Source organism: Triticum urartu, chromosome 2A (genome assembly GCF_056163025.1).
Source record: "Triticum urartu cultivar PI428250 chromosome 2A, HENAU_Tu73, whole genome shotgun sequence".
NCBI lineage: Eukaryota > Viridiplantae > Streptophyta > Magnoliopsida > Poales > Poaceae > Triticum > Triticum urartu.
This window is the reverse complement of record NC_141874.1, coordinates 265,202,467-265,220,633: the sequence shown is the minus strand read 5'-3', so window position 1 is coordinate 265,220,633 and position 18,167 is coordinate 265,202,467. Positions and strand designations below refer to the sequence as shown.

Below are 18,167 nucleotides of genomic sequence, written 5' to 3'. Positions count from 1 at the left end.
TGGGTCAAGCTGACGTGTGGGTCCCATCTGTCATTGACACATCACCCTAACTAACATATTAGTTAGTTTAATTAGGTATTTAGGTTAATTAAGTTTAATTAGTTTAACTAAACATGATTAATTAAGTTAATTAATTAATTTAATTATTTTATAATTTTATAATTTTATAATTCTTTTTTACATTTATTTTCGTTCTTATCCCGGGGCGGGCCCGAGCGGTCAGTGGCTCAACCGAGCCACTCAGTGATGGGCATGCGTCCACACGCACAGAGGCGTGGCCGCGGCCGTAGTAGGGCGCCGACGAGCAGGGACGAGGCGGGGCGCAGGCGGCGTAGTTGGGTGGCGCAGGCGAGGCACGACAACGGGCGCGCGGGCTACGAACACGGCGAGGACGCCAGGCGGGGCAGCGGGAGCAGTGGGGCGTCGGGGCAGTGCGTGGATGGGCGCCGACGTGGAGCAGCGGCAACAGGCGAGGGGCGGCGCCGGTGCGGCCTCGCAGAGGGAGGAAGGGGGCCGCAGGCGCTGGCCGGCAGCAGCGGACGCAGGGGCGACGCGACGGAGGCAGAGGCGGGAGCCGAGCAGCGGCAGGGCTACGTCGGCGGCGCAAGCACGGGCGTGGGGCGCGTCATCGCAATAGCAGTGCCGGTGAGGCAACGCACGAGGGGGTGGCCAGGTCGGTCTCTGCGCAGTGAGCGGCGGTGCTCTACGGCTAAGAGGGCGGGACAGGGGAGGAGGACGAGGTCCTCACCCATGTTGTCGGGAAGAGGGCGTTGAGGCTTGGGGTAGTCCAGCGAGGGAGAGGATGGGGAGATCCGGCGATGGGGTCCGGCACGTCGAGGCGGCGGGGGCGTCCAGCGACGCGACGCCGTGGAGGAGGACGAAGGCGCGGCGGGGCGGCGTCGGGCGGCGATGCATCAGGGTCGGGCGACGGGGCGGGAGCGTTGGAGGACGTGGCGGCGCGAGAGGGAGGGAGCCGCGAGGAGGAGGCCGGAGGGCGGCGCTCGGCGCCGGCGGGTGACGACTGTCCTCGGGCGCGGGCGCTCCGAGAGGAGGGGAGCGAACAGGGGCGCCCGTCCTCCGTGCGTGTGTGTGTGTGTGTGTGTTCTTCATGGGTGACGGCGCGGGGAGGGAACGAGGGAGAGTGGGGGATCGTGGGGGAACCGGGGTGTAGTGGGCTAGGGTTGCGGGGTGGGGGGGTTATGCAGGGGTGCGGCTGGGCCAGCCTAATGGCCTGGTGCCCTGCTGGGCCGAACGGCCCAGTGAAGGGGGGTCTTGCTTCGTTTTTTTGCTTTGTTTTGTTTTTTTTTACTTTACTTTTTATGTTTATAGTTTAGAATCTAATTATTTTAGTTTTGTAAAACACACCTTTAGCACCTAGATTAGCATATCAAGTTAGACCAAGGCCATAGAAAGTTTAGTGCCAAATTAAATTAGTTCAATGTTATATTAACTATGAAAGGTATTTACTTAATTGTTTTACCTACTATTTTAATTATTGTAGAGCCGTTAAACACTTCATTAAAGTTTGGTTTTGCCACCACAATTACCTAGGATTTATCCGACACATTTAGAACATTTTTGTTTTAGCGTTTGAAAATTTTTGCTGTTTGCTTGATTTTGAATTTGAATTTGAATCGGTTTTGAATCAACACAATATTAGCAACAGTAATCAAAATGACGTGGCATCGTTCACAAAGTTTTACTATAGCTTAATTACCCGGCCATCACAGTCGTCAAGCCCGGCACAATACGCACTGTTCTCCACCTTGTGGTCTCCCGTGCTTGGCCGCTGCACCAGATGGACGTCTCCAACGCCTTCCTCCATGGTCACCTCGAGGAGTAGGTCTTCTGCCAGCAGCCCACCGGATTTGTTGACCCGGCGCTTCCCGACCATGTGTGTCTGCTTTCGCGGTCCTTGTACGGACTCAAGCAGGCTCCGCGCGCTTGGTACCAGCACATCGTGGCGTTTCTCCACCGGCTTGGGTTCCGCTCTACCCGCTCGGACGCCTCACTCTTCGTCTATCATCAGGGCTATGACACGTGAAGGAAATATGCCCTAAAGGCAATAATAAAGTTATTATTTATTTCCTTATTTCATGATAAATGTTTATTATTCATGCTAGAATTGTATTAACCGGAAACATAATACATGTGTGAATACATAGACAAACAGAGTGTCACTAGTATGCCTCTACTTGACTAGCTCGTTGAATCAAAGATGGTTAAGTTTCCTAGCCATAAGCATGAGTTGTCATTTGATTAACGGGGTCACATCATTAGAGAATGATGTGATTGACTTGACCCATTCTGTTAGCATAGCACTTGATCGTTTAGTTTGTTGCTATTGCTTTCTTCATAACTTATACATGTTCCTATGACTATGAGATTATGCAACTCCCATTTACCGGAGGAACACTTTGTGTGCTACCAAACGTCACAACGTAACTGGGTGATTATAAAGGTGCTCTACAGGTGTCTCCAAAGGTACTTGTTGGGTTGGCGTATTTGGAGATTAGGATTTGTCACTCCGATTGTCGGAGAGGTATCTCTGGGCCCACTCAGTAATGCACATCACTATAAGCCTTGCAAGCATTGCAACTAATGAGTTAGTTGCGGGATGATGTGTTACGGAACGAGTAAAGAGACTTGCCGGTAACGAGATTGAACTAGGTATTGAGATACCGACGATTAAATCTCGGGCAAGTAACATACTGATGACAAAGGGAACAACGTATGTTGTTATGCGGTCTGGCCGATAAAGATCTTCGTAGAATATGTGGGAGCCAATATGAGCATCTAGGTTCCGCTATTGGTTATTGACCGGAGACGTGTCTCGGTCATGTCTACATAGTTCTCGAACCCGTAGGGTCCACACGCTTAAAGTTCGATGACGGTTATATTATGAGTTTATGTGTTTTGATGTACCGAAGGAGTTCGGAGTCCCGGATGAGATCGGGGACATGACGAGGAGTCTCAAAATGGTCGAGACGTAAAGATTGATATATTGGACGACTATATTCGGACATCGGAAAGGTTCCGAGTGATTCGGGTATTTTCGGGAGTACCGGGGAGTTACGGGAATTCGTATTGGGCCTTAATGGGCCATACAGGAAAGGAGAGAAAGGCCTCAAAGGGTGGTCGCACCCCTCCCCATGGGCTGGTCCGAATTGGACTAGGGAGGGGGGCGCCCCCTTCCTTCCTTCTCCTTTTCCCTTCCCTTTCCTTCTCTCCTACTCCTACTACTTGGAAGGGATCCTAGTTCTATTAGGAAAGGGGGAATCCTACTCCCGGTGGGAGTAGGACTCCCCTAGGGCGCGCCATAGAGAGGGCCGGCCCCTCCCCTCCTCCACTCCTTTATATACGTGGCCAGGGGGCACCCCATAGACACAACAATTGATCTCTTGATCTCTTAGCCGTGTGCGGTGCCCCCCTCCACCATAATCCACCTCGATCATATCGTAGCGGTGCTTAGGCGAAGCCCTGCGTCGGTAGAACATCGTCATCGTCACCACGCCGTCGTGCTGACGAAACTCTCCCTCAACACTCGGCTGGATCAGAGTTCGAGGGACGTCATCGAGTTGAACGTGTGCAGAACTCGGAGGTGCCGTGCATTCGGTACTTGGTCGGTCGGATCGTGAAGACGTACGACTATATCAACCGTGTTTTGCTAACGCTTCCGCTTTTGGTCTACGAGGGTACGTGGACAACACTCTCCTCTCTCGTTGATATGCATCACCATGATCTTGCGTGTGCGTAGGAATTTTTTTGAAATTACTACATTCCCCAACAGTGGCATCCGAGCCTAGGTTTTATGCATTGATGTTGTGCACGAGTAGAACACAAGTGAGTTGTGGGCGATATAAGTCATACTTCTTACCACCATGTCATACTTTGGTTCGGCGGTATTGTTGGATGAAGCGGCCCGGACCGACATTACGCGTACGCTTACGCGAGACTGGTTCTACCGACGTGCTTTGCACACAGGTGGCTGGCGGGTGTCAGTTTCTCCAACTTTAGTTGAACCAAGTGTGGCTATGCCCGGTCCTTGCGAAGGTTAAAACAGCACAAACTTGACAAACTATCATTGTGGTTTTGATGCGTAGGTAAGAACGGTTCTTACTTAAGCCCGTAGCAACCACGTAAAACTTGCAACAACAAAGTAGAGGACGTCTAACTTGTTTTTGCAGGGCATGTTGTGATGTGATATGGTCAAGACATGATGCTAAATTTTATTGTATGAGATGATCATGTTTTTGTAACCGAGTTATCGGCAACTGGCAGGAGCCATATGGTTGTCGCTTTATTGTATGCAATGCAATTGCGCTGTAATGCTTTACTTTATCACTAAGCGGTAGCGATAGTCGTGGAAGCATAAGATTGGCGAGACGACAACGATGCTACGATGGTGATCAAGGTGTCGCGCCGGTGACGATGGTGATCATGACGGTGCTTCGGAGATGGAGATCACAAGCACAAGATGATGATGGTCATATCATATCACTTATATTAATTGCATGTGATGTTTATCTTTTAATGCATCTTATTTTGCTTAGTTCGACGGTAGCTTTATAAGATGATCTCTCACTAAATTTCAAGATAAAAAGTGTTCTCCCTGAGTATTCACCGTTGCCAAAGTTCGTCGTGCCCAGACACCACGTGATGATCGGGTGTGATAAGCTCTACGTCCATCTACAACGGGTGCAAACCAGTTTTGCACACGCAGAATACTCAGGTTAAACTTGACAAGCCTAGCATATGCAGATATGGCCTCGGAACACTGAGACCGAAAGGTCGAGCGTGAATCATATAGTAGATATGATCAACATAGTGATGTTCACCATTGAAAACTACTCCATTTCATGTGATGATCGGTTATGGTTTAGTTGATTTGGATCACGTGATCACTTAGAAGATTAGAGGGATGTCTTTCTAAGTGGGAGTTCTTAAGTAATATGATTAATTGAACTTAAATTTATCATGAACTTAGTCCTGGTAGTATTAGCATATCTATGTTGTAGATCAATAGCTCGCGTTTAGCTCCACTGTTTTATTTTAGATATGTTCCTAGAGAAAACTAAGTTGAAAGATGATAGTAGCAATGATGTGGACTGGGTCCGTGATCTGAGGTTTATCCTCATTGCTGCACAGAAGAATTATGTCCTTGATGCACCGCTAGGTGATTGACCTATTGCAGGAGCAGATGCAGACGTTATGAACGTTTGGCTAACTCAATATGATGACTACTTGATAGTTTAGTGCACCATGCTTAACGGCTTAGAATCGGGGCTTCAAAGACGTTTTGAACGCCATGGAGCATATAAGATGTTCCAAGAGTTGAAATTGGTATTTCATACTCATGCCCGTGTCGAGAGGTATGACCTCTGACAGTACTTTGCCTACAAGATGGAGGAGAATAGCTCAACCTGTGAGCATGTGCTCAGATTGTCTGAGTACTACAATTGCTTGAATCAAGTGGGAGTTAATCTTCCAGATAAGAGAGTAATTGACAAAGTTCTCTAGTCACTATCACCGAGTTACTAGAACTTAGTGATGAATTATAATATGCAAGGGATGACAAAAGTAATTCCCAAGCTCTTCGTGATGCTAAAATCGACGAAGGTAGAAATCAAGAAAAGCATCAAGTGTTGATGGTTGACAAAGACCACTAGTTTCAAAAGGGGCAAAGGGAAGAAAGGGAACTTCAAGAATAACGGCAAGCAAGTTGCTGCTCAAGTGAAGAAGCCCAAGTCTGGACCTAAGCCTGAGACTGAGTGCTTCTACTGCAAAGGGACTGGTCACTAGAAGCGGAACTGTCCCAAGTATTTGGCGGATAAGAAGGATGGCAAAGTGAACAAAGGTATATTTGATATACAGATTATTGATGTGTATTTTACTAGTGTTCGTAGCAACCCCTCGGTATTTGATACTGGTTCAGTTGCTAAGAGTAGTAACTCGAAACGGGAGTTGCAGAATGAACAGAGACTAGTTAAGGGTGAAGTGACGATGTGTGTTGGAAGCGGTTCCAAGATTGATATGATCATCATCGCACACTCCCTATACTTTCGGGATTAGTGTTGAACCTAAATAAGTGTTATTTGGTGTTTGCGTTGAGCATGAATATGATTTCATCATGTTTATTGCAATACGGTTATTCATTTAAGTAAGAGAATAAATTGTTGTTCTGTTTACATAAATAAAACCTTCTATGGTCATACACCCAATGAAAATGGTTTGTTGGATCTCGATTATGGTGATACACATTCTCATAATATTGAAGCCAAAAGATGCAAAGTTAATAATGATAGTGCAACTTATTTGTGGCACTGCCGTTTAGGTCATATTGGTGTAAAGCGCATGAAGAGAATCCATGCTGATGGGCTTTTGGAATCACTTGATTACGAATCAGTTGATGCTTGCGAACCGTGCCTCATGGGCAAGATGACTAAGACTCCGTTCTCTGGAACAATGGAGCAAGCAACTGACTTATTGGAAATAATACATACTGATGTATGCAGTCCGATGAATGTTGAGGCTCGCGGCGGGTATCGTTATTTTCTGACCTTCACAGATGATTTGAGCTGATATGGGTATATCTACTTGATGAAACATAAGTCTGAAACATTTGAAAAGTTCAAAGAACTTCAGAGTGAACTGGAAAATCATCGTGACAAGAAAATAAAGTTTCTACGATCTGATCGCAGAGACAAATATTTGAGTTACGAGTTTGGTCTACAATTAAAACAATGTGGAATAGTTTCACAAAATCATGCCACCTGGAACACCACAGCATAATGGTGTGTCCAAACGTCATAACCGTACTATTATTGGATATAGTGCAACCTATGATGTTTCTTACCGATTAATCACTATAGTTTTGGGGTTATGCATTAGAGACAGCTACATTCACGTTAAAAAGGGCACCATCTAAATCCGTTGAGGCGACACCGTATGAACTGTGGTTTGGCAAGAAACCAAAGTTGTCGTTTCTTAAAGTTTGAGGTTGCAATGCTTATGTGGAAAAGTTTCAACCTGATAAGCTCAAACCCAAATCGGAGAAGTGCGTCTTCATAGGATACCCAAAAGAAAATGTTGGGTACACCTTCTATCACGGATCCAAAGGCAAGTTGTTCATTGCTGAGAATGGATCCTTTCTAGAGAAGGAGTTTCTCTCAAAAGAAGTGAGTGGGAGGAAAGTAGAACTTGATGAGATAACTGTACCTGCTCCCTTATTGGAAAGTAGTTCATCACAGAAATCTGTTCCTGTGACTACTACACCAATTAGTGAGGAAGCTAATGAAGATGATCATGTAACTTCAGATCAAGTTACTACCGAACCTCGTAGGTAAACCAGAGTGAGATCCGCACCAAAGTGGTACGGTAATCCTGTTCTGGAGGTCATGTTACTTGACCATGACGAGCCTGCGAACTATGAGGAAGCGATGATGAACCCAGATTCCGCGAAATGGCTTGAGGCCATGAAATCTGAGATGAGATCCATGTATGAGAACAAAGTATGGACTTTGATTGACTTGCCCATTGATCGGCGAGCCATTGAGATTAAATGGATCTTCAAGAGGAAGACGGACGCTGATAGTAGTGTTACTATCTACAAATCTAGAACTATTGCAAAAAGGTTTTTGACAAGTTCAAGGTGTTGACTACGATGAGAGTTTCTCACTCGTATCTATGCTTAAGTCTGTCCGAATCATGTTAGCAATTGCTGCATTTTATGATATCTGGCAAATGGATAAACAAAACTACATTCCTTAATGGATTTATTAAAGAAGAGTTGTATATGATGCAACCAGAAGGTTTTGTCAATCCTAAAGGTACTAACAAAATATGCAAGCTCCAGCGATCCATCTATGGACTGATGCAAGCATCTCGGAGTTGGAATATACACTTTGATAAGTTGATCAAAGCATATAGTTTTATACAGACTTGCGGTGAAGCCTGTATTTACAAGAAAGTGAGTGGGAGCACTACAACATTTCTGATAAGTATATGTGAATGACATATTGTTGATCGGAGATAATGTAGAATTATTCTGCAAAGCATAAAGGAATGTTTGAAAGGAGTTTTTCAAAGAAAGACTTCAGTGAAGCTGCTTACATATTGAGCATCAAGATCTATAGAGATAGATAAAGACGCTTGATAAGTTTTTCAATGAGTACATACCTTGACAAGATTTTGAAGTAGTTCAAAATGGAACAGTCAAAGAAGGAGTTCTTGCCTGTGTTACAAGGTGTGAAGTTGAGTGAGACTCAAAACTCGACCACGGCAGAAGATAGAGAGAGAATGAAAGTCATTCCCTATGCCTCAGCCATCGGTTCTATAAAGTGGTTCTATAAAGTATGCCATGATGTGTACCAGACCTATTGTATACCCTGCCCTGAGTTTAGCAAGGGAGTACAACAATGATCTAGGAGTAGATCACTGGACATTGGTCAAAAATTATCCTTAGTGGAATAAGGATATGTTTCTCGATTATGGAGGTGACAAAAAGGTTCGTCGTAAAGGGTTACGTCGATGCAAATTTTGACATTGATCCAGATGAATCTAAATCTCAATCTGGATACATATTGAAAGTGGGAGCAATTAACTAGAGTAGCTCCGTGCAGAGCATTGTTGACATAGAAATTTACAAAATACTTACGGATCTGAATGTGGCAGACCCGTTGACTAAACTTCTCTCACAAGCAAAACATGATCACACCTTAGTACTCTTTGGGTGTTAATCACATAGCAATGTGAACTACATTATTGAATCTAGTAAACCCTTTGGGTGTTGGTCACATGACGATGTGAACTATGGGTGTTAATCACATGATAATGTGAACTATTGATGTTAAATCACATGGCGATGTGAACTAGATTATTGACTCTAGTGCAAGTGGGATACTGAAGGAAATATGCCCTAGAGACAATAATAAAGTTATTATTTATTTCCTTATTTCATGATAAATGTTTATTATTCATGCTAGAATTGTATTAACCGGAAACATAATACATGTGTGAATACATAGACAAACAGAGTGTCACTAGTATGCCTCTACTTGACTTGCTCGTTGAATCAAAGATGGTTAAGTTTCCTAGCCATAGACATGAGTTGTCATTTGATTAACGGGGTCACATCATTAGAGAATGTTGTGATTGACTTGACCCATTCCGTTAGTATAGCACTTGATCGTTTAGTTTGTTGCTATTGCTTTCTTCATAACTTATACATGTTCCTATGACTATGAGATTATGCAACTCCCGTTTACCGGAGGAACACTTTGTGTGCTACCAAACGTCACAACGTAACTGGATGATTATAAAGGTGCTCTACAGGTGTCTCCAAAGGTACTTGTTGGGTTGGCGTATTTCGAGATTAGGATTTGTCACTCCGATTGTTGGAGAGGTATCTCTGGGCCCACTCGGTAATGCACATCACTATAAGCCTTGCAAGCATTGCAACTAATGAGTTAGTTGCGGGATGATGTGTTACGGAACGAGTAAAGAGACTTGCCGGTAACGAGATTGAACTAGGTATTGAGATACCGACGATCAAATCTCGGGCAAGTAACATACCGATGACAAAGGGAACAACGTATGTTGTTATGCGGTCTGACCGGTAAAGATCTTCGTAGAATATGTGGGAGCCAATATGAGCATCCAGGTTCCGCTATTGGTTATTGACCAGAGACGTGTCTCGGTCATGTCTACATAGTTCTCGAACCCGTAGGGTCCGCACGCTTAAAGTTCGATGACGATTATATTATGAATTTATGTGTTTTGATGTACCGAAGGAGTTCGGAGTCCCGGATGAGATCGGGGACATGACGAGGAGTCTCGAAATGGTCGAGACGTAAAGATCAATATATTGGACGACTATATTCGGACATCAGAAAGGTTCCGAGTGATTCGGGTATTTTCGGGAGTACCGGTGAGTTACGGGGATTCGTATTGGGCCTTAATGGGCCATACGGGAAAGGAGAGAAAGGTCTCAAAGGGTGGCCGCACCCCTCCCCATGGGCTGGTCCGAATTGGACTAGGGAGGGGGGCGCCCCTTCCTTCCTTCTTCTTTTCCCTTCCCTTTCCTTCTCTCCTACTCCTACTACTTGGAAGGGATCCTAGTTCTACTAGGAAAGGGGGAATCCTACTCCCGGTGGGAGTAGGACTCCCCTAGGGCGCGCCATAGAGAGGGCCGGCCCCTCTCCTCCTTCACTCCTTTATATACGTGGCCAGGGGCACCCCATAGACACAACAATTGATCTTTTAATCTCTTAGGCATGTGTGGTGCCCCCCTTCACCATAATCCACCTCGATCATATCGTAGCGGTGCTTAGGCGAAGCCCTGCGTCGGTAGAACGTCATCATCGTCATCACACCGTCGTGCTGACGAAACTCTCCCTCAACACTCGGCTGGATCAGAGTTCGAGGAACGTCATCGAGTTGAACGTGTGCAGAACTCGGAGGTGTCATGCGTTCGGTACTTGATCGGTCGGATCGTGAAGACGTACGACTACATCAACCGTGTTGTGCTAACGCTTCCGCTTTCGGTCTACGAGGGTACGTGGACAACACTCTCCTCTCTCGTTGCTATGCATCACCATGGTCTTGCGTGTGCGTAGGAAACTTTTTGAAATTACTACGTTCCCCAACAATACGGCCTACTTGCTGCTCTATGTCGACGACATCATCCTGACGGCATGTACGACTGGTCTCCTCAGTCAGCTCACGGCTCATCTTCGCGATGAGTTCGCCATCAAGGACTTGGGTCCTTTGCACTACTTCCTCGGGGTCGAGGTGGTGCGTCGTCCGGATGTCTTCTTCCTTCATCAGCGGAAGTACGCTCACGAGCTCCTGGAGCACGCTGGCATGCTTAACTGCAAGCCCACCGCTACGCCTGTTGATAGGAAGGCCAAGCTTTCTGCCACGGATGGTTCTCCTCCTTCGGATGCTGCTTTCTATCGGTCTATCGTTGGTGCTCTCCAGTACCTCACTCTGACTCAACCAGAGATACAGTATGTCGTGCAGCAGGTGTATCTTCATATGCATGCTCCTCGAGACGTTCACTGGGCTGCCGTCAAGCGGATTCTCCGCTATATCTGTGGCACTATGGATCTTGGCATCACGCTTCACGCCTCCGTCGACACCGCCCTCACTGCCTACTCCGATGCAGACTGGGCGGGTTGCCCTGACACTCGTCGCTTCACTTCGGGCTATTGTGTCTACCTTGGACCCCCACTCATCTTGGGCTATTGTGTCTACCTTGAACCCTCACTCATCTCGTGGTCGTCCAAGCGGCAGCCTACGGTCTCTCGTTCCAGTGCTAAGGCTGAGTATCGTGCGGTGGCCAACGCCGTCGCCAAGTGTTCGTGGCTTCGCCAGCTGCTTCAAGAGCTCTCTTGCCCTGTTGACCGTGCCACGATGGTCTACTGCGACAACGTCTCGGCGGTCTACCTCTCCGCTAACCTAGTGCATCATCGACGGACCAAGCATATTGAGTTGGATATTCATTTTGTTCGGGAACAGGTGGCCCTTGGCCATATTCGTGTTTTACACGTCCCTACTTTCCAACAATTTGCAGATATCATGACCAAGGGCTTGCCTACGGCGTCATTTGAGGAGTTCCGGTCCAGTCTTTGCGTCAACCGCGGTGCCGCTTCAACTGCGGGGAGTGTTGAGTATATGTGTTATGTGCATATTGTGTATTGGGCCCGCCTCCTACCTTGTATAGTTGAGGTCCGTGGCCCACCTTTGTACATCATATATACGTGCCTATGCACGAGAGCAATACAATTCACATATTTTACAACAGTTTCCTACTCCCTTCAATCCATAACTAATTTAAATTTGGGCCTGAATCCCCAAGGAACGTTTGCTGTCATAGATAGCATTTGCGAATGATCAAGACAACTTTTTTAGTGTTGTACATGGCAGTTCATTTGTTTTTAGGCAAATTTCTTTAGAAACTGCCATCCGCGCAATCTGGGTCTTGTGGTTACGAGAGCGTTCACTGGGAATTTCGTCCTGAGTAACGGTTGCCAATTATCATTACCGTTTGAATTTACATGCAGTGAGCTCCAGGCAGATGCCCAGAACGGCCAGTAGCTAGAAGGCCCTACCTGAATAGCATACTAACTGTTGCACAACAGAATATAGAATCTTTGCATCCCCACCTCCCAGCAGGCACTACCAGTGCAGGGGAGTTGAGCCATGCTATGTTAAAAGCCAACGCACTTGGCCCATCTGAACCAGCATGATATCTTCTTTGGTAACCGATAGGGTTCCAGAGATGCAGGATCCAACTCCAGGGACTTAGGATCTGACCAGATGTATACCCCTCGTTCTTGCTTGCTTCCCGGCACCGTGTTGTCAAGGATTATTGCAACAACCAGAGCCACCACAACATTGATGGATAGAAGAGCGTTCACTGCATAATTTAGCTGCAGAACAAACCCGAGAATTAGGTCGGCTCATGGTTAACTACAGCGAAGATGGTTTAACCACTATCCAGCTTGTTCAGAGAGAAAATCTCACCCCATCACTGGCAGTGCGAACTGGTCCACTCGAAGCTGCAGCGTACGGAACAAGATAGCCCGGTAGAATGAGATTGGAGCTGGGTTCATATTGCTGAAAGTATGCGGGGATGGACAGGGAGATGAACAGGGTAAAACCAACGATTATCATGTTCCTTGAGCTTACAGCTTCGGTATATCGCAATGTGGATAAGCCAAGTGCGACAATAAGAGCCCAGGTGAAGCAAAGAACAGAGGCGGCCAAAGCAACAGGGATAGAAGCAAGGAGAGCTCCGATTTTTCCTGCAGCCAAGGAATTCAGATGTAAGCAGTCTACAACTAGTCAACGACAAAATGGTCGTGAGAAAAATATTAGACCATACCAAAGACAGAGAAAATGACCAGCAAGGCTCCCCCAAGCTGCAAAGCTCTTCTGCTGGCCATTTTGGTTGTGTCAAGGGTATGGATGTTCTCTGTTAATGTTGTCGACCCAGTTCCTGTACCCCATAGTCCGGCGATAAAAGTACAAATCCCCTCAAGGCCAATCCCTCTGCTAACAACTCCACGTGTTGGAGGGCTTAAATTGACTAGCAACGAAGCAGCATGATATGATGAAAGCTGCAGAAGTACCAGCGGGTGTTACTTCGATCATTACTTATTCGAGATGAAGGATAGGTCTTTTATTAGTACATTGACAAAAACTACTTACTGAATCAACTGATGCAACCACTGAAACTATCACCATAACGATAGCTGTTTTGAAATGAAATGTAGGAGGGCCCCACTGCAATGGATACGGAACCCTCACCCAGGCAGCACTTCTCCAAGCATTAGAAACATCAGTTCGACAACGCCTCATAATCTCTGCATGTCTTCTGCATGAATCCAATAATATATTTGAACTGGGTATACTTGAACTGCAGCCCTTGAAGTTGTATGCACCACCAGCAGTTAGGAAGAATGCATACACCCATATAATGCCAACACTGAGTGGTACCTGGCAACAGCAGATTCCAGTGCAGTTAGAAGGCAGCAAACATTAGTTCATGGATGTAGTCTATCGGCACAACAATGAACATGCAGGGATAGGATTAGAGAAGTACTGCATAGATGAGGAAGATATGGTTTCCAAACAGGGATATTTTTCTCATGTACTGCAATGCAGAAGGGCAGTGATCAGTATGATACTGGGAGCAATACAAGTTAAAGAACAAACCACCTACGGTGGCAACGGTGACACTAGAAATATGAAATGGCAGAAGCAAATAAAATAAATGAGATAATGTGCATGGTTACTTGATAAAAAGAAGAGAATCTCGCAGGCATACCAGGGTGCACAGAAGAAGCAATACAATGAGGGGCATGCTTATTTCTACACAACTACCAGCATGAGGGAAACCATAACTGAAAAACGCCAAACCCACTGCAGCAATAGTTGGTGCCACGACGACTGGGTTTATCAATCTGTAATACCACAATTAGACATATGTCCTAGGCTGGTAATTTCATGATGACCTTTTTTACATACCTCAGAAGCAGTGACATAAGACCACTGTACCCCAAAATTATTTGGAAAACTGAACCAACAAGTATAGCCCCCTGTAATTCCCTCATTATGTGCTTGAATTTCTGCATGTCATAAAGAATGAATACCAAATTGAGAGAGATAATGCATGATAAAAGGCCCTTGGTCCAAAGATCAAAGGGTGAAACTTTTGCTTTTATTAAGAAAACGCTAGATCCTCACTTAGGTGAAAACTCAATCCAGCACATAAATGCTTGGTGTGGAATCTCATATGCCACTAAATGTGAAACTACATAATGCAAGTACAGTACACTCCAGATATCTCTTTTAAGGGTGTGGTTTCTGTTCCCTTGGAGACAGGTTGTGGAAATAAGATATCTGGAGTGGACTGTGCTTGCATCATGTAGTTTCACATTAAGACTTGGTCCTCACCAATAGAACACAAACCACACCCTTAAATGAGAACAGAGCTATAATGTTGGTTGTCACATTAGATTTCTGGTGATGCGGACATATGCAGAAGGCGCTCACTACTAGACCTTATTGTGGTTCTATTTAAGGGGTGACAGCTATTTGATATGCTTCCATATCAGGAAATACCAAATAACCATGGTACCCTGCTTTGCAACTGGCCACTAAGTCCACAGTATTCATGCTTATGGTACTCAAATTTTCATTATTCAAAATTAAGTGCCCAATTAATGTATATTCATCAGTAAATTTTCTACACCATGCTGAAATAACTCTTTTATGTGCCTCCCTCACAAACATTTACGGCAGCTTACCAAATTTAGGTGATTTTTATTTGAACTTTTAGAACTGGATATCAAAAGCATACCTGCTTCTCACTTTGCAACCTTAGCCGAACAGCTCGGTGGAAAAATTATGCCTACTTCCTTATCACTTCACCACCACAGGTTGTACGTATAGGTTCAATGTTGTATTATACAGACGTACTCCCTCCGTTCGGAATTACTTGTCGCAAAAATGGATGTATCTAGACGTATTTTAGTTCTAGATACATCCATTTCTGAGACAAGTAATTCCGAACGGAGGGAGTAATGTTTTGCCATTCATAAACATGAACAGGTGAGTTTTCATTCTATGAGATTTGGAGTAATGTGTCCATTGCATTATCTGAAAATGCTTGAGGAAGAATGTGCAGATAAAGTAAAGAGGGTCTAGAATTTGAGCATACATCATCATTAAGATTTCTGAACTTCTCAGAGTTCGCGATCACCAATGCAGGAGCCAAATATACAAAAGAACTTCCTTGAATCAATGGAAGCCGAGAACCAAGAAAAGTATGAAGTATTGTTGTAAGACCAGACACTAATAACATGGTGGAAATGACTGTTGCAGTGTCCACCTGTCACATGAAATGAACATATTATTTCAAGGCAGTTTTACAGCTAAACGCAAATAAGGATAAAAGAAAGGAAGGGGAGGTCATACATCCGATCCACCCATGGTTGGTACCAATATCAAAGGAATAAAAACAAGCGAACCGGCTATTGACAAGTAGTGTTGTATGCCATAAAATACGAGGAGTGCTGTAATGGAAAAAGAAAATTAAGTTAATAACTGTCCCTGCAGTTTCCATCAGATTGACATAAAAACTCATCCCAAACGCAAGGAATAGCAGGCCAAATTTGAATTGCATTACAGCACAGGGTTTTCAATTGTGTGATCTGATAAAAAATGAAGTTAAATGATGTGTGCCCTGCAGTATGCAGACTGTTTCATCCTTAGAATTGTAATAATGTAAAATCAGGCCGTCTGCTAGCCTAAAAGTGGATTTTAAATATTAGAATGCCACTTCAAAGTTGAAGTAGGTATGAACCCACAGAAGATGCTGAAGACCTAAATTGATGCCCAAGGAATTTATTTACTTGACTTGGATATCTAGGGGATAAATTAATAAAGCCGAAGCAATAAGCCGTTGATATCCTTGCATTATGTTGAGATAACTGTGCCGACAAGAGTATTATTAGGTAACAAAATTATTAGAAGCAGACTGGGCAGAACTTTTAACATTTCGTAAACATTTCGCAAACATGCGGTGCTTCCCACACTTCCGGTGCGCCGCTTAAAGCTTGATGAAAGTGATAATTGGCTAAATGTCACTATAGATACCAAAAGCAAAAGGAGAATGGATTAAATTTGTGTTTGGTTCATATGTAAAAATCATGCATTACACAGTATCCAGATTAATAGAAATAATAGAGCAGATCACGTTAAAGTCGCAAGAAAAACATATGACATAACTAAAATAACTAAGCAAGTTTTCTTTCCCTATTTTCAGCCATTTTGGTATATATTTATGGGTGTGTCTAGGGCACATCTAGATGTGCCCTAGTTATTGCACATCTAGATGTGCCCTAGTTATTGCACATCTAAGTGAGTGAATCAAACATAAAGAGAAAAAGATAAAAGAGAAAGAAAATATTCACACGAATCTTAATGTAAGATCAATGACATATGACTTAGATGTGCAATACTTATGGCACATCTAGATGTGCTTTAGCAAAACTGCATATTTATATCAGAATATAAAATGATTGCAGAAACATATATATTAGCAATTATTACTTGTCCAATAAAGCTGACATGGACAGCTGGAGCTGCAAATCTGTGCTTGTCTGATCACACAACCCCTTAAAGCAGCTTGTGTAATAAACATTGTGCTACAATCAAGCTCCAAAATACAGTGCGTGAATAAACACTTGAATCAACTGGAGTGTGTAGAAACAAGGGGTTCCAATTAATCAAACATACATACATTGTCTAATTAGGCATAGCAGATTGCATACCCAGAGGTTAAGGATCATCTCGGTGAAGGACTTTGATGTAACTTTATATACATTATGTGGCAGGCACTCATAAAAACTCCTACGTAACAATTAGACATGATGATACATGACCCCTCGGACATTAGTATCACAATCAGAAAGACTAAAATCCATCTATCTATTCGTCATTAAATTAGTGCAACGCAGGTAATAGCTTGAAGCAGAAGAGCAGGGAACTCACCCCACCCGGGGTTCTCGGAGACGCCGCAGCGGAGCCCTGATGGCCGATTAAGAGGCGCCGTCTCCTCGCCTTGCACACCGCCGGCAACACCGTCCTCCTCGTTGGCCCACTGCTGCTGGTAGTACGCGGCCAGCTCCGCGTCCCTCTCCTCATCCTCCTTTTTCTTCCTCGCCTCTGCCTCCTCAGCCTTTCGCTTCGCCTCCGCCTCCTCCGCCTTCTTCCTCGCACTCGTATCCGCATCCGCGTCGGCGCGCACGCCGTTGGCGCTCCTGCTCACATTGAGCGCCGCCCTCTCGCCGAGCAGGCGCTCGACGCCGTCCCTCCTCCTCGCCGGTTCTGGCTGCGCTGGCACCTCGACGGGCGGGATCTCGAGCTCGCCGCGGAGGTCGATGCGGCGGCGAGGTCGGACTTGGTGGTCGAGGTCGAGCGGCGGCGCGGGATCGGGGTCGTCCTCCGCAGCCGCGGGAGGGCGCGGCGGGCGGCGGGAGGATGCCGGGGGAGGCGGAGGCGGCGGGGGACGCGCGGTGGCGGTGGAGGAGTTGGAGACCGCGGACTCGCCGGAGAAGAAGGCGGAGGGGTGGAAGCCGGTGCGGCGGGCCCAGGAGCGCAGCTCCCGGGGGTTGTGGTCGGTGTTGTTCCCCGTGAAGGGCGGCACCCGCGCGTCGTCCTCGGCGTCTCCGCGTGCAGGCGGGGGCGCGGCCCCGCCGCCGCGGGCTGTAGTTCGGCCGGAGCAGGGCATCGCCGGCGGAACGCGCAGCAGCTTGAGTAGTGTGGAAGGTAGCTAGCACAGCAGCTGCTCCGCAAGTGACCGACCGCTGTGAGGAGAGAGAGAGAGATACGGGTACCACGTCGCTTCAGAACGCAGCCGTCGTCGGGGAACGAACGTTGGTTGCGTGACTGACACGAGGTGGCCTACCGTGGACGACGGTTGGCGGGGCCCGTGCGGCAGGGAGACAGCGGTGGTTGGCGCGGGGATCGTGGGGTGTCGCGCCGTCGCGGAGCTGTGTCGGTTAGGCTCAGGCCTCAAGCCCATCACCAGGTGTGTGATGTGAGGCGCTATTTCGATTTTGTTTTGGTTTGCTTGCTACTGTACGTCGCATGCG

The 18,167-nt window shown here is 46.0% G+C and overlaps 1 protein-coding gene across 1 annotated transcript; it reads right to left on the bottom strand.

The window, feature by feature from the left end:
• Positions 1-12,011: 12,011 nt before the first annotated feature.
• On the bottom strand, positions 12,012-17,909 carry LOC125537335 (Xanthine/uracil permease family protein). The gene is made up of 10 exons (XM_048700644.2): positions 17,065-17,909; positions 15,487-15,584; positions 15,230-15,400; positions 14,035-14,135; positions 13,835-13,970; positions 13,610-13,660; positions 13,216-13,503; positions 12,890-13,124; positions 12,529-12,809; positions 12,012-12,434 (listed from the first exon to the last, which is right to left on the bottom strand). Exons 1-10 carry the CDS (start codon positions 17,801-17,803, stop codon positions 12,213-12,215), a joined length of 2,322 nt encoding a protein of 773 aa, XP_048556601.2. The 5' UTR covers positions 17,804-17,909; the 3' UTR covers positions 12,012-12,212.
• Between the last annotated feature and the right edge of the window lie 258 nt (positions 17,910-18,167).

Coding starts and splice junctions, on each gene's coding strand:
- LOC125537335 (XM_048700644.2), bottom strand. CDS start 17,803: ATGCCCTGCTCCGGCCGAACTACAGCCCGCGGCGGCGGGGCCGCGCCC. Junction 15,585..17,064: donor CTCCGAGAACCCCGGGTGGG/GTGAGTTCCCTG, acceptor TTTCCATTACAG/CACTCCTCGTATTTTATGGC. Junction 12,435..12,528: donor TTCGCACTGCCAGTGATGGG/GTGAGATTTTCT, acceptor TTTGTTCTGCAG/CTAAATTATGCAGTGAACGC.